General features: G+C 36.8%; 2 protein-coding genes across 5 annotated transcripts in view; one reads left to right on the top strand and one right to left on the bottom strand.

Moving 5' to 3' along the window:
• Positions 1-3,281: 3,281 nt before the first annotated feature.
• LOC144980942 (ribosome production factor 1-like) lies at positions 3,282-23,262 on the bottom strand. Its single transcript, XM_078928927.1, has 9 exons — positions 23,038-23,262; positions 13,439-13,495; positions 12,759-12,839; positions 10,090-10,185; positions 9,674-9,827; positions 8,971-9,053; positions 7,107-7,288; positions 5,851-5,977; positions 3,282-3,400 (listed from the first exon to the last, which is right to left on the bottom strand). Exons 1-9 carry the CDS (start codon positions 23,122-23,124, stop codon positions 3,359-3,361), a joined length of 909 nt encoding a protein of 302 aa, XP_078785053.1. The 5' UTR covers positions 23,125-23,262; the 3' UTR covers positions 3,282-3,358.
• A 1,761-nt stretch (positions 23,263-25,023) lies between these two features.
• LOC144980932 (coiled-coil and C2 domain-containing protein 1-like) overlaps positions 25,024-26,661 on the top strand; it is a 57,261-nt gene continuing 55,623 nt past the window's right edge. For all 4 annotated transcript variants that reach the window (XM_078928905.1, XM_078928896.1, XM_078928884.1 and 1 more), the window contains exon 1: positions 25,024-25,189. In XM_078928905.1, coding sequence (XP_078785031.1) covers positions 25,130-25,189 — 60 coding nt within the window. In that variant the 5' untranslated portion in view covers positions 25,024-25,129. The remainder of the gene's footprint in view (positions 25,190-26,661) is intronic.

The following is a 26,661-nucleotide window of genomic DNA, read 5'->3' as shown; positions in this document are numbered from 1 at the left end:
CAATAAGGAGCGGTAAATAAAACATTTAAAGTTCGTATAATTTTCGTTAACTTCTGCATTACAGTTTCTTGCTATCACAATCTACAGAAACAGTCACATACATGTCGATATATGGATATATTATAATCTACAATAGATGTCTATGCGAGTCCACACTGCAAACACAAATGAGCTGGCGTAAAGGAGTTATCCTTCCTGTGTGTCGTTATTTCCTCGGGTAACTTGAGCGTCTTTGGATGTCGGCATCCGTACGGCTGAGATGTAAAATCAACTTACAAAAGCCAAATTTAATCCAACCTTGGCACCATTCTATGCATATTTATTTATTACAAAATCTCTCTCTCTCTCTCTCTCTCTCTCTCTCTCTCTCTCTCTCTCTCTCTCTCTCTCTCTCGTCTTTCCTTGCACAATGCGCTACTCCACTTCGTACAACAGCTATGCTTTTTTTTTGGTTTGTTTTTAAGGGTTTTAGGGCGCATGCAACACAATTTGGTCATACTAGCACCAGTAAAAAGAAACAAAATGGGATGGTCAAAAAAATTATAGAATTAAAATTAAAGCACCCAAGACAAAAGTAAGACTAAGACGAAGAGAAATTGGTTCAAGGAGGGAACAGATGTATATTCCAAGAGCTTACTTCCAATGTGCTTAGTTTAAGATCATCTAAAAACCTCATTCAAACGCCAGTACAGGATCCCACTGAGAGGAACACACTAAAATGTTTACAACATGGAAGCGAGTAGACACCCGCGGAGGTACACCCGAATGGACTCCCATTGAGTCTCCCTAATGCCAAGATCTGTTCAAACCCAAAATAAAACGATCAGCGCAATACAAAAATGATTAACAAGGAAACAAAATATCACCTCCCAAAACTAACACTATACCTTTGACTTTTCCCCTCTCAGTCAAGGAATCGGGCAAGGGTCAAGACAAAGACAGAAAGCAACTAAGAAAACAGATATAGGGGGATAGAAAACACAGCAAGTGACCTCATGCCCACCATGGGAGGTCAAAAGATCCCACCCAGTACATCTCATTGCATGCAACTATGCGTAACCTTAAACGTTTATGGTTATAGATAGTATGTAGATGACGTCACAGGCGTTAGTTGTTGTTTTTGCCATCCGCGTTTGTGAGTTGTTCTCACTAAACTGTATTAACCAGACTATAAACGTTCGTGGTTACACAGAGTTTGTGTGTTGGTCCGTTATACTTCCGGATGGCAATGTTGTGAACTCCTTGGCCAAGCGCATTCTATCTATAGTATGATTGATGAACTTATCATTAAAATGGCAGTCTAAAAACATTAACAAAGAGCCCAGTGACGTCAATTTCGATCCATCTATTGATGCTTTGCGCTTGCCAAAAAGCTCACAACATTCGCCAGCAGGAAATAACGTAGTAACACACAAAACTATGTGTAACCTTGAACGTTTATAGTCTGATGAGTGCAGTTAAGTGAGAACTATTCATAAAAATGGCTTGCTAAAAACAATAACAAAGACCTGAGTGACGTCAATTTCGTTTTATCTATTGGAGACACACACACACACACAGGGGGGGGGGGGGGGGGGGGGAGAGAGAGAGAGAGAGAGAGAGAGATGTTTTTGTTTTACAGCGATTGCAACACATTAAGGTCATATCAGCGCCAGTAAAAAGGAAGAAAATGTGATAGTAAAAAGTTCCAGAATTACGATTAAAGCACCGAAGAAAATGTAAGACGAAGGGGAAGTGGTTCAAATGGGAAACATGTAGATTCCAAGAGCACACTATCAAAGTACTTAGTTTGAGATCACCTAAAGGTCTCATCCATTCACAAGCACAGGTCCCAAATAAGAGGGATACACTCAAATGTTTACAAATTATATATAATATGTAAACAACACAATACGGTGCATAACAGAGAGATGATTTACAAGGAAAAAAATATCTCCCAAAACTCTAACTATACATTTGACTGTTTCCCTCCCAGGTAGGGTATCTGGGCTGGGCCTGGACAAAACCAAGTAATCTCATTCCAAGACAGAAAGCATGTTGGAAAACATATATAGGGGGATAGAAGACAAAAGTATGTACCTTCCTGCCCACTATGGGAGATCAGGAACCCCACCCAGAGAGAAAGAGAGAGATGAAATCTTCCGGTGAATTTAAAACAAGAATAACAAAGTTCATTGACGTCAAATTTATTCAGTCTATTGTATGAAGCAAAGCCTAGCTTTCTCTTTGGACCATGTGCAGTCAGTGAACAGAGATAACGGCTAGAATTTTAGAACATAGATCATGTGAACAAGGTTTTTAAAATTTACTTGCCGTTCACCAGGGACGCTGGTGTGATGGTGGAAAGACTAAAAGATCCCGTCTAGGCTTTCTTGCGGATAAAGCCTTTAAGCAAAAGAAAAAGAGGGCGAAAGAATAACAACTCCAGCATGTTTAATGTTTTTAAGGGTTTTACGGCGCTTGCAACACATAAAGGTCATATCAACGCCGGTAAAAAAAGAATAAGATTGGAAAGTAAAAAGTTCTAGAATTACAAAAGCACCCATGAATAGGGAAGACAAAAGGGGAATTGGTTCAAATAGGAAATAGATGTAGACTCCAAGAGCACACTGTCAAAGCATTTAGTTTGAGATCACCTAAAAGTCTTATCCAGACACAAGCACAGGTCCCTACTAAGAGGAACACACTCAAATGTTTACAAATCATACATAATATGTGTACAAAACATAATTACTTAATACGGTGCATAACAGAGAGATGGTTTACAAGGAAAAAAATATCTCCCAAAACTAACTATACATTTGACTGTTTCCCTCTCAGCCAGGGTATCCGGTCAGGTCCAGGACAAAACCAAGTACATAATCTCATTCCAAGACAAAGACAGAAAGAAAGTTGGAAAACAGATATAGGGGGATAGAAGACACAGTATCAGTAAGTACCTCCCTGCCCACTATGGAAGGTCAGGAACCCCACCCAGCAACTCCAGCATGCGCTACTCAACGGCAATCGCCTGTAAAATGTGCACTACTTGGTTTATCTTGGCAGCTGTTTCCAAAGCAAATGAGATGATACAGTTGACAAAAAATATAGAATGGATGTATCCCAGTCTGCTTTCAATGACCTCAACCACTCGTGCGAGACGATCGTCTCCCAATGAATTTCAGATTGCTGATCAGCCATATGTTCCCTCTTTACAGCAAGCTAGTGACTGATTCTTTCTTGCTAAATTCATTCTTTTAAATGTACAAGTAGTAAAAAGAAATACAATAGAAAACTGAGAATTTCTTTAACACTTTTATTATCCATATTTGTTTTTTTAATATGACCATTAAAAGATAAAGTGTAAAAAATTAAAATTTCAAAGATGAAACTTTCTCTTGCTTGTGTCCATTTCATGTCGCTGAAAATGGTAAAAGGATGACAACAAAAGTTTACTCATCGATTGAAAAAAATAATTTCAACTCTGAACTGAAATCATGCTCACCACGTATTACTTATAAACTATAAAGCTAATGGTAAGTGAGTGTACACGCATTTGTGCGTGTGTGTGCGCGTTGTGTGTGTATGAGAGAGAGAGAGAGAGAGGGGGGGGGGGAGAGAGAGAGAGAGAGGGAGAGAGAGAGAGAGAGGGAGAGAGAGCGAGAGAGAGAGAGAGAGAGAGAGAGAGAGAGAGAGAGAGAGCTTGAGATCCCTTACAAAGTGCTTTGAGCAGGTTTAGTTGATATTGTGCTCAAGTTGATGTACATCCAATCATTCCATCCCATTTAGGCACCACCTTTGCCATTTTTTATGAAGTATTATGAGCATTCTTAACAAGTGAAACCAAAGCTAGAAGTGCCTAAATGAGCCAATAAAATGGAGATAAAAAATATAAAGTGAGTAGATGTGACTCATATATAAGGGAACAACACAAAACAAACAACGTTTCGGCCCTTGGCCTTCGTCAGGAGACAGTAAACAAAAACACAAACAAATATGTAAAATTTACAAAATATCACATTTTGTCAAATGTGGAAATAAAGTTAATGTGAGGAAAGGGCGTCGAGTGTTGATGCAAGAAGTGGCGCGAGATAAGGAGAGAGAGAGAGAGAGGAGAGAGGGGGGGGGGGGGAAGAGAGAAAGAATGAGAGAGAGAGAGAGAGAATGGAGAGGATGTGTATATGTTTGTGTATGTGTGTCCGTGTGCGTATGTCTGTGTATGTGTATATATAGTAAAAGTAACTGCAAAAAGGTCTTTAAAATGGGGATGGGGGTGAGAGAGCGATTGATTGGGTGGTTAGTATATTATACCAAATATATATCAATGAACAAAATGAGAGGAGGAGAGATAGGTAGATAGAAGGAGATAGAGAGAGAGAGAGGGGAGAGAAGAGAGAGAGGAGAGAGAGAGAGAGAGAGAGAGAGAGAGAGAGAGAGAGAGAGAGAGAGAGAGAGAGAGATGGATACATAGATAGGTAGATAGATAGAAAGATAGATAGATAGATAGATAGATAGATAGATAGATGATAGTGAATAAGATAAGAGAGGAGAGAGTATATCGTGAGTGAGAGATAGTGTCTGATAGATGTAGAGATAGAAGAGAGATAATAGTGGTGTAGATGTAGAAGAGAGTATTGTAGAGTGTATTGAGAGATGAAGGCGGAGGAAAAGGTAAGAAAGATTAGTTGTAAATTTAACGTAATTTGGAGAGACTTACTATCGGGAGAAAAAAAAATAAATAAATAAATAAAAATGGGGGGGGGGGGGGTCTTTTTAATAGAAAATATTAAAAAGACCCCCCCCCCCCCCCCATCTTTTTTTTTTTCTCTCCCGATATTAAGTCTCTCCAAATTACGTTAAAATTACAACTATTCTTTCTTACCTTTTCCTCCGCCTTCATCTCTACCTTAATACATACCTACCTACACACTAACTCCTTCTACCAGTCTTAGACCGACCACTCACGGAAACTTACATCCTCTCTCCCTTTCTCTCTATCTATCTATCTATCCATCTCTCTCTCTCTCTCTCTCTCTCTCTCTATTTCTCTCCCTCTCTCTCTATCTCCTTCTATCTACCTATCTCTCCTCCTCTCATTGTGTTCATTGATATATATTTGGTATAATATACTAACCACCCAATCAATCGCTCTCTCTCCCCATCCCCATTTTAAAGACCTTTTTGCAGTTACTTTTACTATATATGCACATACACAGACATACGCACACGGACACACATACACAAACATATACACATCCTCTCCATTCTCTCTCTCTCTCTCATTCTTTCTCTCTCTTCCCCCCCCCCCCTCTCTCTCTCTCTCCTTATCTCGCGCCACTTCTTGCATCAACACTCGACGCCCTTTCCTCAATTTTGTAAATTTACATATTTGTTTGTGTTTTTGTTTACTGTCTCCTGACGAAGGCCAAGGGCCGAAACGTTGTTTGTTTTGTGTTGTTCCCTTATATATGAGTCACATCTACTCACTTTATATTTTTTATCTCCATAACAAGTGAAAATATGACACTGAACTTGCCTTCTTTGCCTTAAGAAATGATAAAATGTTATCAACAGTAACAAAAGAGTGGTGTGTTTGAAACAACAGTGTTGCTGATACAAGAAAATAGAGGCACTTAAGTAAGGAAAGAGACATGTCTCAATGTCCTCGAGCAATATGGCATTTCCTTTCTATTCACCTTTTTTGGGAGTGGGGTAGGATTGAGTTCACAATATTCATGCATTTAAAAATATATACAATTTGTAAAAAGGGACAGAAGAGAAGCTGTTTTAATTTTCTTAACACCATAAAGATAACTATAAAAGAAACAGGTAATATTTCATTTGTATGGGAAAATAATTGAGAAAAATCACCTTGTGAATCCATTCGTACATTCCATACTTAGAATCGAAAGTTCCTTTTTGGAGAGAGAGTAGTTTGAGAATGAAGCGGGGTCCCATTTCTTGCAAGGCAACCTTCTCAGCACTTTTGAATTCATATCTGATAAGAAATATAATAGGAGCAAAAATATTTATTTTTAAAAACCCTTGAAATTTTTCTCTGATCAATATGTGGTCTTTAATTAATTGCTCTCATAATAATCTTGGGATAACTACTCAAAATGACAACACCTTGGTGAGAATACTGACCACCAAAAAGGAGGACATTTTTCTCCCATCATTGTGAGAGAATAGCTTACTAATTTCCAAATGATATGGTTTGTTGATGTTGATGATGGTGGTGCTTGTGGTAGAGGTGGTAGGGGTGATTATGTGGTGGTGGAGGTTGTAGTAGTGGTTGTATGAATGATGGTGTGGTGATGGTAGAAATGATGAGGTGATGGTGGTTGGAATGATGATGTGGTGGTGTTGATGGTTGTCGTAGTGTGGTGGTGGTTATAGTAGTGGTGGTAGGAGGGATGATGATGTGGTCGTGATGGTTGTAGAAGTAGCAGTGGGGCTGATGATGTGATGGTGGTTGTTGTAGTTGTGGTGGTAGAGACAGAGATGCCAACTTAAAATTTGGCTCACAGGAATTTCAGACACCACTCTGAGGAATTTCCGCAAACAAGAAAATTTGGATGATATTTAACATTGTCTTTATATACCCCATAATTCTAAACTGATAACAACTATACGAAAAATAAACACAATGCCAAATACCATCCCACCCAAAGTCCCTTTATTTCAAATGAAGTAAAATTCCAAAACCTAATGGTGGTGGTTGTAGTAGTGGTGGTAGTGATAATGATACATAGGTGGTGGTTGTTGTAGTAGTATACGAAATGATGTGGTGGTAGTTGTTGTAGTAGTGGTGGTAGAGATGATGATGTGGTGGTGGTTGTTGTAGTAGTAGTGGAAAAAATGATGATGATGTGGTAGTTTTGGTGGTGGGGATCATGATGGTGGTGATTGTAGTGGTGATCGGGATAATGATGATGTCATAGTAGTTCGTGATTGTATAAACTTAATTTCAGGTGGCAATATAATGGTCATTTCTTATTTCGGGACAAAAAGTAATCTTCCATATTTTCCTGGACAGCCATAATTTTTTTCAAATTCTGGGACAAATCCGGAAATCCTGGAATGGTAAGCGAAAATTTTAAAATAAAGATTAGATCCATAATTACCTGTGCTGTCTAAAAAAGATGAAATCTCTCTGATTATGAAATGTTACCACTCTTCTACCATGATAATTTGGTTTACGCGGAAACAAGCTGGTCAACATGCGTCCTATTGTGACACCGAGGCGCGTGCCAAAGTTGTGAATATTGACTTCTGGGTAGTGATCTGTCATTTCTCCCAAATTTTTCTGCAATAAAAGAAGGTAATGAGCATAAATAATATTTTTTATTCAATATCAATAAACATCTCAAACATACTAAATACATATTTACTTCATCGATTTCACTTTTGTGTAACACTGTCTATTTTAATAACAAGACCGTTCGGGTCGCGAGGCGCGAGTCACAAACATGCAATTGATTAAGTCAAACACTATTCACCATCATTGATTGGTTTGTGACAAGTAACCATCGACTTTCCTTCCTATATCCACCATGAGTAAAGGGTAAGCAAGACATTACAGTCTGGAATTATTCCTTCAAAAAAAGCTTGCCGTTTAATGCCACTATTGACACCCCCACCCCCGACAACCAACACAACCACCATTGTGACCACAGTCACAACCTGTATCAACATCATACCTACCATCATTGTCAAAGTCATTACCATTGTCATCATCATCATTTTTACCAACATACTATCCTAGTGGAATCAAATCCTGACAACAAGCAATAACTATAATTCATGGCCACTATCCGACAGGGAGACTAAAAACACCTCATATCCCACCCCCACCATTGTCAATACCATTAACCAAAACCACAACAAAAATCTACTCATATGACTTTTTAATTGCCAATACTGCAATACTCTTCAACAGTTGTAATGTCACTTCCTTCCTAATGACGCATGGTAACTTAGTAACACTGGCTCTAAACTATCGGAACAATGGCGGACGCCTGTATGAAATATTTCTCCGGCGAGCATAAAAGCGTATCCATAAGGGATAAAAAAATATAAATTTGATCATGTTTTAACTTTTACACATTTTGATCACAAGGCAGATGAAAAGTTCTCGCCAGCATGAAGAATGGAAAGTAATGATTTTCTTTGTTTAGAACCAAGATGGCCACCGTTGCCGGACGGCGTGACATCAGACTACTGAATCCAATTGCAGAGCTAATTTCGTCCATGATCAGATTGCTGAAAACAATAGTGACCTGCTATTTTAAACTGAATTTTGGTTGAAACTGATTGGTGGTGCAATATATCCTGTTTATCTTCATCTGCTTTTTTTAATGCCAGTATGCCATAGTTCAGTTGTGTAGTAGGACTGACTTACTTAACTACAGCTTGGTAAAGTTTGATTATAGTGCTTGATGTTGTCCTCTCTTATCCATTTATTTGTAAGCCTGTTTAGTGCAGCAGAGTATAGCACAATACAAAGGCTATGTATATAATTACATAAACGGTGTTTGTTTCTATGTCTGCATGAGGATGTTAGTTCGTTTCTTCTGTTGAGTGTTGCTATGTTCACTAAACCGAACATAGCAACACTCAACAGAAGAAACGAACTAACATCCTCCTGCAGACATAGAAACAAACACCTTTTATGTAACTATGAACCTCCATAAACACGAATCTAGAAAAATACGAAAACACAACAATCTACTTTCACTTCCACTTTCTGATGAGAGCAACGCTCGATAACAACGTTGTAGAAGTCAAACAATCTTAATTATCTTTCAAATGTTTTATATATATATATATATATATATATATATATATATATTATATATATATATATATATATATTATTTTGTTATTCTTCACATTACTATTATTATTATTACTATTATTCTCATCATTGTTATTACAAATTATAAATAAAATTTAAGACTAAACGCAAAACATTAAACATTGACCTACCTTAATTTCCTTGTTCAATTTCACATTCATCAATTTAAATTCAGCAGTTGGCCCATTTGGCAAGTGACAGAATAAAAGTGCATCTACAACAGGTCAAGTCAAATGAAGTTTTGACGAGATGTGTTAAATGTACAGCTCAAGTTTAAGATTAATGCTTCCAGAAAATAAATTAATCAATTCAACCAATACGCATCATATAAATGGTTTCACATGTGATTAAATAAATAAATATTAATACATCATGTAAAAGAAACAAAACAGAGAAAGAATAAAACAACAAAACAAAATAACAAAAATAAAAATTCCCAAAACTAATGCCAGAAATATCCCTAATTTTGCCCTTTGGTCACAGCATTGTCTGATACCAGTTAACCTCCATTGCACATGTAGCTGGCAGAGAGGGTTAGTAGCCTCATGGGAGTTCCATCTGAAATAGCAATCTGAAATAGCACTGAATCTGAAACAAGCAACTTTGTCTAGAAAAAGCCATTTAATGAAGCAACAAATGAATGAAAAATTTCCCATCGATGTTTAATCATCATCTGCCATTGTCATAATTTTCCACATTGTCATAATCATTTACATTCCTGTAGCTGCAAGCACTTCAACAGAAATAATAACTCTATTTGTACCACTATTACTATCACGACAACCATCTCAATTGTAAAATTAAATCATAAATTACAAGAATATTAAAGGATACTTGGTATTTTCCTATCTTCATTAACAACGATAAGGTCTGTAAAGTTTTTTTCAATGCACTGTGGGATGATCTTTTTTAGGGCCAAGCCCTTCCGGTACCTGACAAATGAATTTGGGATAGTGTCTCTCAGCTCTTTGCAAAATTTATTGGTCCTCTGCAAAAATGTTTGGAAAAAAAGATATAAGCATAAAGTACATCTTATTTACAAATAAATGAGAAGCAATAAATAGATCAAAATAAAAGACATTTTAAAAAGGAATTATACACACAAGCTAAACATTTATTCAATGAAGTTAACATTCAACTCTTACTTTTGCTTTTGTTGAATAATTGTTGAATGGGATATGGTATGAAATCAAAATCCTAAAAGAAAAATATAATTTGTTTTTATTGCGATATGAGAGAAAGAGGCTTACCTGACAAGGCTTATTGGATGTGGTGATAAGAACCTTAGGTGTTGTCTCTTCCCTAAAGTAAGAAGCCATTTCATCACATTCCAGATCTTCCTGAGTCTAGAATTTGAATGAAAAAGGGCCAATCATTTAACTAAACACAAAATATATGTAGAAAAACGCTGAATAAACAGTTGATATTCTCAGTTTTCACCGGAAGTTAATAACCAAATCAAAATTGAAATTTGCTTTCACTGCTGGCATTGCATAACAAAATTGACGAAGAATGTCAGGTATAGTGAATCTTTGGATCTAAACAAACCCTCCTTAGTGCTAATAAATAAATAAATAAGAAATGTACAATATGTACACAACACTTCACCACAAACTTCTTTCTATTATAATGTTTGATTCAAAGGAAGTGTCAATACTGGTCATCTATAGTTATAGTTATAGGTGGTCTGTATAGCATTTTGCGTGTGGTAAAATACTGTATAGGCCACAATTTCTTTTCTTCAAGGCGTCATTAGTTTTTATTTTTCACATCACATATCTCAATTCTTTAGAAAAATCCTGACTGGGTGGAATTTTATCTGCTATCGGCTTTATTCAACACCATAAAGATTTGCCATTCATCTGAGTCCTTTTGACTTTTGATTAGTGAATATGCTAATTAATTATATTATGCTTAATCAAATAAAAAATCTGGTCTGACAAACTTCTTGTTGTTCAAAAAGAAAAGCCATTTCATATTTTCATGACTGAGGTATCATTTTCTACTTCTGGGCAATAGAATAAAATTGTTGTAATTTGTGTCTAAAATTGAAAAAGTAAAAATAACACTTAAAAAAGGACAAATTCAATGGTACTTGGAGTTCATATATTCACATAAGATGTTTTTATTTCAAATCCAAACATGTGGGTAGCAATCAATATTTCCATATCAATGTGACCCTGTTCAAAAATGTTTTCTCCAGGAAACTTGAGATGGATATATTTTCCCCCTTCTTCGATTTGAGATAATATTTTTTTTTTTGTTATATTAATTTCATTCACACTTTTAGTTGAGGATTACCTCATCATATTGGGTGATACCCTCTTTTTAAATTTCCCTCATTATTTTATAGGTTTTATTTGTTTTGTTACCCTCTGCAAATCATGATGTTATTCTTCCCATTGATTTGATTAATGTTAACTTTCTCTGTACATAGATATTTGTGGTGCGCCAAGTATGGCACAGGCCATTTTTGACCTACATAAATATATAGAAAAATATGTTGTGGGTCATTTTTCACCAATATTTTATTTAAAGAAGAATATGTTAAAATTACAATTTGTTTTTTGACACCAGTTGAAGAGAAAACATGTTGAGTGTAAACAGAAGTCTCTCACCATCACCACATTATCATCTTTATTACCACTGCTACTACTACTACTATTACATCACCACCACCACAACCACATCATCATCCTTACCATCACTACTACAAACACCTCACAACTACATCATCATTCGTACCACACCATCACATCATTCCTACCACCACGACTACAACTATCACCACCATCATAATTCTGATCACCACTGCTGTCTCGTCTTACAGGTCAAGTGTTGCTGTTGGCTTTGAGCATGTTAAACGGATAAATGCTAAATTTTTACAATCACCATATCATTCCTACCATAACTAATATAACCACAACAACCACATCATTTCTCTTACCACCACTACTACAAACACCACCACATTATCATCATTCCTACAACCACAACTACAAACCACAACATTACACCATCATCCTTTCCGTCATTACTACAATCACTTCCATTCCCACTTCATTATCCCTATCACAACTACTATAATCACCACTACCACCACAGCAGAATCCCTACCACTACCACCACATTGTTATTCCTAATACCACCACTACAACCACCATCACATCATCATTCATACCACCAGCACAAGTACCACATCATCATTACTAATACCACTACAACAGCCATCAAAACGACATCTTCATTCTTGCCATCACTACAACAACCACCACCACTACATCATCATTTCTACCACCACTACTACAACCATCAACATTAGATCATCCCTACCACTACCATCACATCACCATCCCATTTAATCATTTTAATCAGAACAAAAATATCTATGCAGATGATTTGATTGCTTGCAGATGGCTCTTTATTCTAAAATTGGGTTTGAGTGCCTACTACCATGAAAGAATATAGTTTATAGCCTGAGTATCATTTCACAACATACAAAATTGACCACATGTCATCTATGGCCTGTATAACTTTTTGACCACCTTAAAAATGCTGTAGCCTATATAGCACTTTGCATTTTCTAAAATATTATCTTGACCATAGGTGGCCTATAAAGCACTTTGCCTACACTAAAACATCACATAAAGATGACTGGTGTAGCGTTAGCCTAATCTAAATGGCACAAAGTTTATACAATAAGGTATACATGTTCGGTTGCAGCACATATAAATTCGTTCAGTACTTCTCACCAAGATATTATATTTGGATTGAGGAAAGCTTAAGAAAAAACAAACAAACAAAACACTCCATCCGCCGGACCATTATTAAGGTTGCAATTTTGTGGACAACTAGAGAAAAATGAACATAATCAACGAATGAAAACACAAACGATGAACAATTACGAAAATGATGATACCTCTTTATTTGTTGGATCCACCATAGTCTCATCTGGTACTCTCATAGTTTCCAATGTTTTTGGCATTTGTTTGGGTGGAGCCTGTGCAAGAAATAGAAAAGTGTTGTAACAACTTCTCTTTTAATAAAACAACAGAATATATTGATATACAGTATAAGTTGTTTAAACAAAAACAATGAGACCATGTGGATGTTGTTGAATTTTAATACTGTTAAGTTTCTATTTGAGATTCCACTGAAATTTTCTGAAATTGCGAATGGTGTATTGTAAATGTCAATTTGTTTTATGAATCTCAAAATTTTGTGTCACATGTCTAATGTTGGGAAAGAAACTTTTATTGTTTTTCGTGAAACACCCTTTTCTTTTGTATATATTCATGGTCTGTAATGAAACACTTGGCTTTACGCTGTACTTGTTGAATTTTACCCAAAAAAAATACATACATTTTATTACTCAGTTAAAAATTTCCCAGCAAATTGCCCAAAATAAAACATGTACAGAAGAATCAGAATGTATGCATAAACGACAGTCCCTGATATTTCGAAAAAAAACCAACAAAAATTTTTTAAATGCCCTAACAAAAATAAATAAATTAAAAAAAAGGAGAATATTTTTGATATTTCAAAAATAGACACAAAATGAAGTCCTACAAAGCAAATGCCATAAAGTTGAATGATTACCTTATCACCCAATTTCTTTGCCTCCTCCATCTTTTCCTTTTTCAGAGACAACTTGTGCTGAAAATATTGTAAAAGTTATTGAATAATCACAAAAAGGGGAAGACTCAGACAAGCATCATTATTCTAAATGTTTGTTTGTGGCCATGAAATTACAATGACACAGGAAAGCACACTATAAAATTTTACAGAGGCACTTTGGACATCTTTTAGTATGTTGATGATAAGTCAAGGAGGGTCCAACAACCTTGCTAAATTCACTGTTCAAAGCAGCAGTTCTCATGGAATTGCTCTCACTTTCATGTGTATTCCTCTGAGAAAGTGTTGTATACAGCTAGTAAAATGTCATTATAGGGAGATACCTACCGTCCAAGGTTTCACATGATGTCCAACGGATATCTAAAAACTAGAAAGCATCTTGGGTGAATGTGTGACAATTTTGAGGGTAGATTACTGCATTTTGATATATGTTCATCCGAGATACTCAATAATGGGCCTATTTTAACATTGTTATAATGGACAATTTTATGCATAATTGCTTGCATTTTAGCACTAAAAAGGAAGTAAAAGATAAAGTGAAAAAAGTCTATATTTCAAGTAGAGCTACCCAATAAAAAGTAAGACAAAGGAGACTGATTCAAATAGGGAACAGATGTACATTCCAAGAGCACACTGGCAGTGTGCTTAGTTTGAGGTCATCTTAAAGTCTTATCCAGACAATGAAAATTCACCAAAAGGAAAAACAAATGGGGGGAGAGAGAGAGAGAGAAAAAGGCCCCCCAAAAAACGTAGGAATACTATCGGAATGCAGAGATGCCAACTTTAAATTTGGCTCACAGGAGTTTCAGACACCACTCGTAGGAATTTCAATGCCGAAAGAGGAATTTCCGCGAACAAGAAAAAGGAATTGGAATGGTATTTGGCACTATGTTTACATATTGTATAGTTCTAAATAGATAATTGATTAGAATTATATAATGATACATAAACACAATGTCAAATACAATCCCAAAGTTTCCTTATTTTAAATGGAGTAAAGCGCCAAAACCTAATGGTAGAGATTGTAGTACTGGTGGTAGTGAGGATGATGTGGTGTTAGTGGTTGTAGTAATAGTGGTAGTGATAATGAAGATGTGAGAGTGGTTGTTGTTGTAGTAGTGGTAGTGATGATGATATGGTGGTGGTGGTGGTTGAAGTAGTAGTGGTAGTAATGATGATGTGGTGGTGGTGGTTGTAGTAGTAGTGGTAGTGATGATGATATGGTGGTGGTGGTGGTTGAAGTAGTAGTTGTAGTGATGATGATGTGGTGGTGGTATAGTGGTTGTAGTAGTTGTGGTCGTGATGCTAATGATGTGGTAGTGGTAGTAGTGATGTTGATGTGGTGGTGACAGTGGTTGTAGTACAAATCGTAGTGATGATGATGTGGTAGTGGTGGTTGTAGTAGTAGTGGTAGTGATGATGATGATGTGATGGTGGTTGTTGTAGTAGTAGTCGTGGTAGTGATGATAATGTGGTGGTGGCTGTAGTGGTAGTAGTGGTAATGATGATGTGGTGGTGGTGGTGGTTGTAGTGGTAGTGATGATGTGGTGGTCGTGGTTGTATTGTAGTAGTAGTGGTTGTGATGTAGTAGTAGTAGTAGTAGTAGTAGTAGTAGTAGTAGTAGTAGTAGTAGTAGTTGTGGTTGTAGCAGTATAGTCGTAGCAGTAGTAGTGGTAGTGATGACGATGTGGTTGGGTGGTTGTAGTAGTAGTGGTAGTGATGCTGATGTGGTGGTGGTGGTTGTAGTAGCAGCGGTAGTGATGATGATGATGTGGTGGTGGTGGTTGTAGTAGTAGTAGTAGTGGAGGTAGTGATGAAGATAGGTGGTGGTGGTGCTTGTAGTAGTAGTGGTAGTGATGATGATGTGGTGGTGGTTGTAGTAGTGGTGGTAGTAATGATGATCTGGTGGTGGTGGTGGTTGTAGTAGTGGTGGTAGTGATGATGATGTGGTGGTGGTTGTAGTAGTGGTGGTAGTGATGATGATGTGGTGGTGATGGTGGTTGTAGTACAAATGGTAGTGATGATGATGTGGTAGTCGTGGTTGTAGTGGTAGTGATGATGATGATGTGGTGGTGGTTGTAGTAGTATAAGAGGTAGTGATGATGATGTGGTGATGGTGGTTGTAGTAGTAGTGGTAATGATGAAGTGGTGGCGCTGGTTGTAGTAGTAGTGATGATGATGTGTAGGTGGTGGTGGTGGTTGTAGTAGAATTAGTGGTAGTGATGATGTGGTGGTTGTGATGATGATGTGGTAGTGGTTAGTGGTGGTTGTAGTAGTAGTGGTAGTTGCAGTGATGATGATGTGGTGGTGGTGGTTGCAGTAGTAGTGGTAGTGATGATGTGGTGGTGGTGGTGGTTCTAGTCGTAGTGGTAATGATGATGATGTGGTGGTGGTTGTAGTAGTAGTGGTAGTGATGATGTGGTGGTGGTGGTTGTAGTAGTAGTGGTAATGATGATGTGGTGGAGGTGGTTGTAATAGTAGTGGTAGTGATGATGTGGTGGTGGTGGCTGTAGTAGTAGTGGTAGTGATGATGATGTGGTGGTGGTTGCAGTAGTAGTGGTAGTGATGATGGTTGTAATATTAGTGGCAATAATGATGATGCGGTGGTTGGAAAGAAGGGGGGGGGGTATCCTTGGAACAAATTGACCTCACTGGAATTTGACGGAAGTTGCCCGGAGCCCGGAATTTTTTGCTCCAGACCTGAGTTTTTTCCGGTGAAACCGGAGTTTTGGCATCACTGCGGAATGCAATAGCAATTTACGTGTCACTGTTAGAATTGCCACTAGTGATGTTACTAAAACGTTGGAAATGAAGTCAGATCGAATTCAAAATGGAATGCATGCTGCCATGATGTATAGACTACTACATCACAGTTTCTTTCATGGCTTCTGATTGGCTAGTATATACGGTGAAAATAGCTTGGTAGACTGTTTTCAATACAGTGGAACCTCCCGATTACGACACCTCCGAATAGCGACAACCTCCTGATAACGACATTGACCCGTGGTGCCGATTTTTTCTTTCTATTTAAGATCAGTAAAAAAAAACCTCCAAACAATGACACACTTTTTGATAAAACCTCCGAACAACGACATCATTTTGACGATTTTCGGCAGTTTTCGTAGATATCTGATACTAAAAATACCGAGTATGAGAACTCAAAGTTTATAAAAACGATTCCTGCTTGAACCAATGAGAACACAGCTTTTGAAACCAATGAGAACGCAGCTTTTTTTTTTTGACGAATCTTGGTTGATATGCATTAATAAAAACCAAGGTATAAATGTAAGTGTAAGCAAGTAAACACAAAATCTTGGAAAATGTGATATTATGTGGTGATAGAAGTAGTAGTAGTAGGAGTAGTAGTAGTAGTAATAGTAGTATTGGTAGTAGTAGTAGTAATAATAATAGTAGTGGTAGTAGTAATAGTAGCAGCAGCAGTAGTAGTAGTAGTATTGTTTTTGTGGGAGGAGGAGGAGGAAGAGGATGAGGAATTTTATCTAACTCGCAGAGTCCGAATTAACTAATTTTGTTTGTTTTAAAGGGTTTTACAGCGCTTGTGACACATCTATGTCATATCAGCGCCAGTAAAAAGGAAGAAAATTGGAGAGTAAAATTTTTTTTCTAGATTTACAATTGAAATGACATAAGAAAAAGTAAGACAAAGGGGAATGGTTTTTAAATAGGGAACAGATATAGATTCTAGGAGCACTTTATCAGTGTACTCAGTTCAGATCACCTAAAAGTCTCATCCAGACACACGCACAAGAGCCCTCTAAGAGGAATACGCTACAATGTTTTGTCAATGTAAAAAAAAACTGGTCCCACTGGCCTTACCACGCCCACTTTGTCCTCCATCTTGGAAACCTCTAAATAATGACATAAAAACTCGGTCCCGTGGCATGTCGTTATCGGGAGGTTCCACCGTACATTTAATTAATTCCTTTCACATTAATTCTATCTTATATTTTAAAAATATAATTTGAAACATCTACTAATGAGTAATAGTGATATGACTCCCGGTTATTTCAAGTTTGAATTTATTGAATACATTTTATCACATATCTTTGAATGCATTTAATATTGTATTATTGTTTAATAAAAATCTATGTATTATACATGACCTATGACATTTGATGTGTAAGCCAGAGGCTCCTACCTTCAATAGCGCCAAAGAGGAATCAGAATACAAAAAAGTGGAATCAACTTACCATAATTGACTATGACATACTTATGGATTGTTTCCAGCACAGGTCCTTATAGGTCCTCTTCGCCAGACTCTATTTCTTCATTGTCTTTGTGATTTAAGTTTCTTCCGGTTTTACAATCTAAAGCGCATTTATAATTGTACAAAACATTTTGGTCAGACCAAAATTTGTCTAGTCTGCTCTTGAAACTATTTTGGGTTTTTGCATTCACAACAGAATCCCGTAAACTGTCCATATTTTCGTTGTTCTCACAGTAAAACTGTGTTTTCTCACATCCAATCTTGGTCTTTGTGTGAGCAGTTTCTTTTTGTTACCTCTGGTGTCTTTTCTTATTGTGAAGACTTTCCTCCATTTGATAAATTCTGTCATGCCTTGGTCAAATTTACCACTTGTCATCTTGTAAAGTTCTATCATGTCGCCCCTATATCTTCTGTATTTCAAGGTTCGTAAATTAAGTTTCCTCAGTCTTTCCTCGTAATCTAGCGATCCTAGTCCAGGCAACTGTTTTGTGGCCCTCCTTTGCACACCTTCAATTAGCTCGTTGTATTTCTCTATGCAAGGAAACCAAACTGAGCTTGCATAGTCTAAGTGCGATCTCACAAGTGCTTTTTAGAGGGGTAAGAAAGTATCTTTGTTTAGGTATTGGAATGTGCGTCTGATGACGGCAAACATGGAGTTGGCTTTTTTCACTATTTCACTGATATGTGTATCAAAAATTAATTTGTCGTCTACGGTGACTCCAATGTCCTTTTCTTCTTTAACCCGTATTTCTCTATGCAAGGAAACCAAACTGAGCTTGCATAGTCTAAGTGCGATTTCACAAGTGCTTTATAGAGGGGTAAGAAAGTCTCTTTGTTTAGGTATTGGAATGTGTGTCTGATGACGGCAAACGTGGAGTTAGCTTTTTTAACCTTTTCACTGATATGTGTATCAAAAATTAATTTGTCGTCTATAGGGACTCCAATGTCCTTTTCTTCTTTAACCTGTTTCAATGGAATACCCATCAAAGAGTATTTGAAGTTGTCTCTTGGTTCACTTTTGCCAACATGCAGGAATTTACATTTATCAGGGTGGAACTTGAGTAACCATGTATCACTCCAAGATTCTAGTTTCTTCAGGTCATCTTGCAATATATCCCTATCAGTCTCTTCTTTTATAATTTTGAATATCTTTGTGTCATCAGCAAAGAGGTAAACTGATGAGTCAACAATGTCAGGTAAGTCATTTATACATATATGACAAAAAGAACAGGTCCAATGACTGATCCCTGCGGAATCCCTGAAGTTACTTCCTGCCAACTAGAGTATGACTGATTAATTTCTACTTGTTTTCTTCCAATCAGATAGTGTTCTATCCAACTAATCATTTCTTCACCAACTTTGTATGCTCTCAATTTATTCAATAGTCTTCTGTGTGAGACTGTGTCGAAGGCCTTTTGATAATCCATATACACACAATCCACTCCATGGCCTTTATCGATAGCTTCCGTCCATTCATCTAAGACTCTTATTAGTTGCAGTGATGTTGACTTTCCTGCGATAAAGCCATACTGTTTCTTAGTGAACAAGTTACTGTTTTTGAAGTGTTCAATAATATGATTTCTTATTAGATTCTCCATTAGTCTGCATACTACTGATGTTAAGCTTACAGGTCTGTAGTTGCCAGCTAGAGCTTTGTTCCCTTTTTTATATATGGATCTGATTTTGACTTCTTTCCAGTCATTTGGTACTTTCTTCATTGCCAATGATTTGTTGAAAACTATGTTTAGAGGTTTCATCAACTCATGTCTCAGTTCTTTGAGGAATCCTGGGTGTAGTTTGTCCATTCCTGGTGCTTTGTCAGCTTTCAATGTTTCTAATGCACAAAGGATTTTTGATTCTGTTATCTCAAGCTGATACCATGGCTCTGTTGTCGTCCTTGTTTCCAGGTTTGGGGCAGTTTCTGTGGGTTCTTTACTGAATACACTACTGAAATATGATCCCAAGATATTCGCCTTTTTTCCATCATCGGCCAGTTTCAGACGATGGGTCTGTTGGGTCCATGCACAGATCTCCTATCCCTTGTTGAATTTTACTTTTGGAGTTGATATATTGCCATAGCTTTTTCGGATTGGACTTGGATTCTTTAGCTAGATTGTGTTCATAGTCTCGTCTTGCTCTACGTACTAATTTTGTCACTTTATTTCTAGTTCTGTTATATTGCTTCCTGACTTGACCATTGGTTTGATACAGACTTTCTTTGAAAGCTTACTTTTCTCTTTTATGAGTCTTATAATTTCTTTATGTAGGGGTACCTTATCTCTCTCTGGTTGAGTTTGGTTGTAGGGACATATTTGTCTTCTAAGTTTATGAGTGTTTTTTTTTAAATTGTTCCATATCACATCTATGTCTAGCATTTCCTCCCAACATTGATTATTTAGTTCCTCTCTGATTTTGACATAGTTGGCCTTTTTATAATTTTTTCTTGTTCTGTTTGGTCTAAAAATAGTCATGTTACATGTATATTTAAATGTTAGGACACAGTGGTCGCTCTTTCCTATTGGGCTGTTGTACATGCCTTGGCTTTGCAGCAGATAATGTAATAGACAATCCAAAAGTACTCAGATGATACAATAATAATAGAGGACACTGGCCTGGCAATCCCAGAGCAATGTATTGAATGGATGGATTTAGCCTTGACAGGAACCCACCCAACACAGACCAAATCAAACACACACAAATATACATGGCCAAAATTAAATAGGTAGAGTAGCTAACTGCACTCAATAATACTACCAATCAGAGCCAACATATAATACAGCGGTCACTGAACCCACATATTGGGGCAAACATAATAATACATTTCACTCCGCTTAATCGCACATTCCGCTTATACTCTACACATTCCCGAAAAATTGAATTTTTTCTATATAATCGCTCCGCTTAATCGCACACCTTCTCTGCTTAATCGCTACATCTTGATTTAAGAAAAATATCTAAAAAAATACAATTTAAAAAGGTAATGAAAATGCGTTTCACATTGAACCAGTTCGGCACGTTAATATTGTATCACTTGTGAAAAAAGCTTTCCTGTCAACGCAATTCCACTGTCCCTCTGACCTTGACTAGGTCAGACGTGCAATGTTTGTTAACTGACATCAAAGGATTACCTGACACGACGGGCTAATTGACTCTGAACTCGCTGTCTGCATCACAAGGTGTGAAATACGATCGAAGTCCACCCAATGCAGTGTGTTTGCAACTCTCTACCTGTGCATTGTTTTCCTCTACTGGGCCGTGAACAATAAGAAAGGATTACAGGGTGGACTCTCATTTCATCTTTTGATTGATCTATACGGTTCATATCCACATTGATACACTCAAAAGGCAACTGTACTGGCATAAACTTAAGACGTCTTACTCCCCATTAGAAAGCTGGCTCTCGAGATGGAAAGGTCTAAAGAATGTCGTGCTTGAAAAAGAACATGACGAAAACACTAAACTGATGTCTCTTTCGGTCAGCCAATGGAGTGATGAAGTTTTGAAACAACATCTTCAGTAGTACGACTCAAATGACATTTACAATGCAGATGAGATGGGACTTTACTACAATAAACACTTCACGATTACCATTCTTACAAACAATATTGTCACACTTTGTCAATGAAATAAGAATAAAAAGAGAAATTTTAAAAGAAATACCCCCCCCCCCCCCAAAAAAAACAAAAACATCACCCCCCTCCCCCCCAAAAATTAAAAAAATAAAATATATAATTAAAATATAAAAAGAAACCTAAAAAAAAACGCCTCTTCTAATCAGTCTAATGTCTTGAATATGACGGTCCCAAGCCCGTATATAAAACTCAGAGGGAAGGTCCTACATGAATGGTACATGGAAGCTGGTGCTTAGATGCTAGTTTTAGCTTCTTTGCTTAATCGCACACTCCGCTTAATCGACACACTAACTTGAACTCCCGAGGGTGTACGATTAAGCAGAGTCGACTGTACCTCGGTATGACCCCCCCCCCCCTAAAATATAATATTCTGACATCAACTGCCCACAATTTGAAGGGACTACTCAGAGACACAAAATGTGTATTGTATTGATTGACCATAAGGGATGATGACGAAATAGACCATAACTTCACATATTCTGAACATTTATTATTTACTATATACTATGATTTTTTCTTTTTTTAATTCCCTCGCCTCAAATGAAAAGTGGAATTTTTACCTCGAATATGATTGAACCACATAATGTAGACCAATTAACTGGAATGATTAAAGTAAAGCGGAAGGGTAGGAGCAGGAGCCCCCCCCCCCCCCCCCTCTGGTAATCATCGGTCTTTCCCGAGTGGCGTCTGTATATGCAAGTTCTTCCATATTTCACTGTCCATAACACCAGCGCTACTACTATTACCCCTTCAGTCCAGGGGCAGGGGAAGGGGGGGGGGCAAATAACGACCAGATTCAGATATTTATATTAATAATTAATAATGGCATAATGGTAGGTACTTTGGTAAACGTCCATTTGGCCCTCCAGCAGGGAGCCGATAAATGGGCTAGTGGCTGTGACCCGATTTTTTGGACTTTTGAGTGATGGGTCTCAGAAAAAGTTCCATAGATTTTTTGTTTATGGATGGATTTTAATGATTTATGTCTTATTTTCTTCAGGAGAAATTACTCTATCGTTTGGTGTAGTTTATTTTAAAATCAATGACAATTTAGTATATCTTTTGATTGTGGATAAAATAAGGTATAATTTAGCTTTGGAGAATTAAAAGATTAGAACTTAGTAAATCAAAATTTCATGATGGCACGTTTACTAAACATCTTAACTTTAATATAAAATTAAAATCAGGGCAAAGTTGTATACCGCATCCATGAAATTCGTTCCAGCAAAATCCTTACTCAAATCTTAGCGGCCATTTTAGACCAGTTTTGAAATCCAAATGGTGGTTACTACCGGAAATGCAACAATTTTCAGGTCACAAAGTTCGTCAGTAAATAACAAAGGCAAATAGAAGACCATTTTTCAGCCTTTAAATTTACATAACTTTTCTTCTGCTTATCTGATTTTCACAAATTTGGTATCATTAGAATCGTGTTGAAAAGCACTTTAAAATGATATAGGATTCATTGAGCTCAATCCAATTTGAATTTTTTACCAAAGTACCTTGGACTTATCATATATTTCCTTGATGAGATAGATCGATGGAGAAAGAGAGAGAGAGGGGGGGGGGGAGAGAGAGAGAGAGAGAGAGAGAGAGAGGGGGGGGGGAACTCAACGTCAACAGTAACTTTTTTGTGAGTGTGCCCAAGTGAGAGTGACTGACTGAAATTAATGAGTGACAGTGTCAGTCAGTGAGGGACGTACCTTCTTCTTGGCTCTGAGATACTCCTTATACACTTCTGCCCTGTGTTTTTTATTCTTTATTTTCGGCATTAGTGAAGCATCCGCCATTTTGTTTTGAATATTAATTGTAATGACAAGTAATGTCAATGTCAAATGAAAATTGATCTCGCCTAATGTGGGACCTCACACAATTAATTTTGTCAAATCGAAACTAGCGTTGTTCTGAATTCGGTTACTTTGTACTTTGAATACCATTAGTAATTTCTAAATGAAATACGTAGGTAACCATTTGTTAATCCCGTTGCTGGTACAGGAGTTGTATCAGATTATTGTCAAAACAATTTACTACTCTTCGCATTTGCGGTGGTCTTAACTTTTAGAAACAAATCCTCACCTTATACACACGACTTCGTTAGTTAATAACCACACACTCCTGTAATCTGAATTCCCCGTGCAGGCCATGGGATAAGTTTATTTGTTTTGATAAGAATTATTTAATTCACAAAGAGCATGAATAAATAATCTCATATTCCTGATCTTTATTATTTATATGTGATCCACTCTAAATGGTATGTTGTCGGGTTGATTTATATGCTGCAATATATAATTTCCAGTGTGTGTGTGTGTGTGTGTGTGTGTGTGTGTAAAAAGAATTCATTGACGACTGTTTCATTCATTGAGATGAATGGTGATCATGTAAAAATAATATACACTATAGAAGAAAGAACGCATGATTTAATGCAAGCACCAATTTAGGTAATCATCATTTTCGATTTGCTTTAAATATTTATAGCTTAAATGGCTTATTTAAAATGAGAGTGTTAAATGTGATATGCAAATAGATTCCATGGAGATTGTTATTTTCAACAGAATATTAGATAAAACTAAATATAAGTTAAAATAGTAAAATCAGTACTTTAAAAAAAGGCTGCGTAAAACGTGTCCGCAAATATATTTTAATTAGTGCAAACAGCAGGCGGCTTTCGGTTACTAATATCGTTCAGAACAATCAGTTTTTAATTACATAGTAAGCCATATTGGCATACGAATAGAGTTGACGTACACTTAATTGCAGGTCTGATAACCCAATTCATTACGGACTCATTGCTGTAATGGAAATCTAAAAAAATGTCCAAAATATTGTTCATTACAACTAAGTTGAACTAGGCCCATAATTGCGTTCGGATGTCAGATATAAACCGAGTAGAGAAGACGAAAATATTGCAACATTGCGTTAATTTTGTTTGCTCTCAAAATCCTTTTGACTTCATTAAAATATGACTTTTGAGTTTGATTTGATTCAGCGCTCTAAAATACAATTTTAAATATTGGCTTCATGATGATTAATTCATTTGATTTTAAAATGTAAGCGCGATACTTATAATAATTCAGTGGCAACATCATCGTCTCTGAAACGCGAATGAGTTGTGACGACATATTCAATACAGTCAGCAAGAAACAGTTTGAAGATTGTTTACCTGATTTTCATTTTGTTATTGTAACTATTGTCATCACTCTCTCAAACTGCCCCCTTTAGAAAAAAAACCCCAACAAAATCGGTATAGGCATACAAAGCAAACATTTATCTGACTGTTTGCACCCTTATGCGCAACGTGTAATGCAGAAAGGATTAAAATATAGTGGATCGTGACGGTACACATTTTAAATAATATGTGGTAAAGCTTTGGGTGATCTAAGTTGTTTTACCAACGACTGCCTTTAGCTTGGTAGTCAGACGTGGAATCATCAACAACTTATTTATTGATGTCGATATTTTCTTCGATTGGTAATTTATAATACAATATACAAGCATACATGAAAAAGAGAAGAAAAATACAGAGACAAACAGCGGCCTAAAAGATTGCCTTATTTGCAACCACTCTTCCCCACTGCTTCGTTTAAGTAAGTTTATGTTGTTAGTATATTTTTTTTATCGATTACTAGATCCTGCTGCTTGCTCCCTTATTCCAAGAACAGTAACTCAGTAAGTAAAAAATGATAAAGTAAACAATTGTTGATTTCCGGAGAACACAAACAGTTAAGATATTGTCATTGTCATACATATTTATTTAGGATTTATTTATCTTGTCAATTGAATGATTAAGATTTAATCATGTTTAGCAATAACAAAGCAGATCGAGGAAAACGAAAGGGAGCCGATCTCATGAATCAGGTAAAGTAAAGTTTCGTCGATCGTCCAAGTTCAATCGTGTCTGCTTGCTGACTGTATCTCTTAAATCTCTATCTCTAGAGTCTAGAGGCTATCTAATCGGCTATGACTGAGTTATTTATTATGGTTTACACCAGATTTTTTTTTTTGTCGCTGACAATATAGGTCAGCCATCAACCAATCAAAATCATCATCATCGTTCTCATTCTCATTCATAATTATTAATATTTTGAATCATTATAATTATTATTGTCGTCCTCCTCCCCCCCCCCCCCCTCACTTCCTCCTCCTCTTCCTCCTCCTCCTCCTCCTCCTCCTCCTCCTCCTCCTCCTTCTTTTTCTTCTTCTTCTTCTTCTTCTTCTTCTTCTTCTTCTTCTTCTTCTTCTTCTTCTTCTTCTTCTTCTTCTTCTTCTTCTTCTTCTTCTTCTTTATATCCGGAAGGAAGGTCCGAGGTTGGAGCCCCGCTTCAGGCACTTTCATTTTTTTTCCTTGAGCAAAGTTATTAACCTCCAATTTGCTCATTGGACAACAGGGTGATTCCTGTTGACATCAGACATTCTGTTGATGGATTATCTATATTCCTTCATGGAATGCCTAGGCGATGGGATCTTATGGCATGGTACCGTTGAGAAAGGGTGTAATTAAACCTTTTTTTAAATGAATGTTAATTATACTATAATTTATAGGCTCATCCTGGGTGAGAATAGAGGTAGTGGCATCTACTCGCTATTCTCACACTGTATGTTAACCAACAGGTAGGGTTAGCCTAACCACCGCCCCACTCGCTATTCTCACCCGATCATCATCATCATCTCATACATAACCTACCTGTTGGTTAATACAGGGTGAGAATAGCGAGAAGGTGCCACTACCTCTATTCTTACCCAGAGTGAGAGGTCGAACGTTTTTCTATTCTCACCCAGGATGAGAATAGCCACTCCTTTAATTATAACTATCCGACTCCCATCATCTTCCCTTTTATTTATTTTATTTTACTGGCACTTATGATTTGACCTTAAACTTAAGTATGACAAGTGTCAATAAAATCTGAAAAATAATTTCTTTTCACTTGACACTTCTTGCTGCTCTAACCTCTATGTCTCACATTTTCAGCTTTGCAATCAAGCCCTTAATGTGTGTGAAGTCAGGGTTCATGCGAGTAATAAGATAAGCTTAGTTCCTCCTCCTCCTTCTCCTCCTCCTCCTCCTCATCCTCCTCCTCCTCCTCCTCCTATAATGATAAATGGCATTTATATAGCGTTTTACCCCGTTGTCACAGGCTCTAAGCACTTTAAAGTGATTTAAAACAAAACATATTATAGTAAGACAAGTTTGATGGAAAAGTGATACGAATTCAATTTAACAACAACAGAGTATGATAATAGTATAGCAACATTATGACGTAAAAAGATAAAACTTTAAGTGAGATTTGAAAGTTGTCAACGAATCGGAGCATCTCACGTGTGATAGGAGA

Source organism: Berghia stephanieae, chromosome 1 (genome assembly GCF_034508935.2).
Source record: "Berghia stephanieae isolate SIO BIC M18660-M18661 chromosome 1, UCSD_Bste_1.3, whole genome shotgun sequence".
NCBI classification, from domain to species: Eukaryota; Metazoa; Mollusca; class Gastropoda; order Nudibranchia; family Aeolidiidae; genus Berghia; species Berghia stephanieae.
This window is presented reverse-complemented; position numbering and strand designations above follow the sequence as displayed.

Excerpts from the sequence above, each read along its gene's own strand:
- LOC144980942 (XM_078928927.1), bottom strand. The coding sequence starts at position 23,124 with ATGGCGGATGCTTCACTAATGCCGAAAATAAAGAATAAAAAACACAGG. Across the intron at positions 13,496-23,037 it reads ATCTCAGAGCCAAGAAGAAG|CACAAGTTGTCTCTGAAAAA; the intron begins GTACGTCCCTCA and ends CAATATTTTCAG. Across the intron at positions 5,978-7,106 it reads ATCTTTTTTAGACAGCACAG|ATATGAATTCAAAAGTGCTG; the intron begins GTAATTATGGAT and ends ATTTCTTATCAG.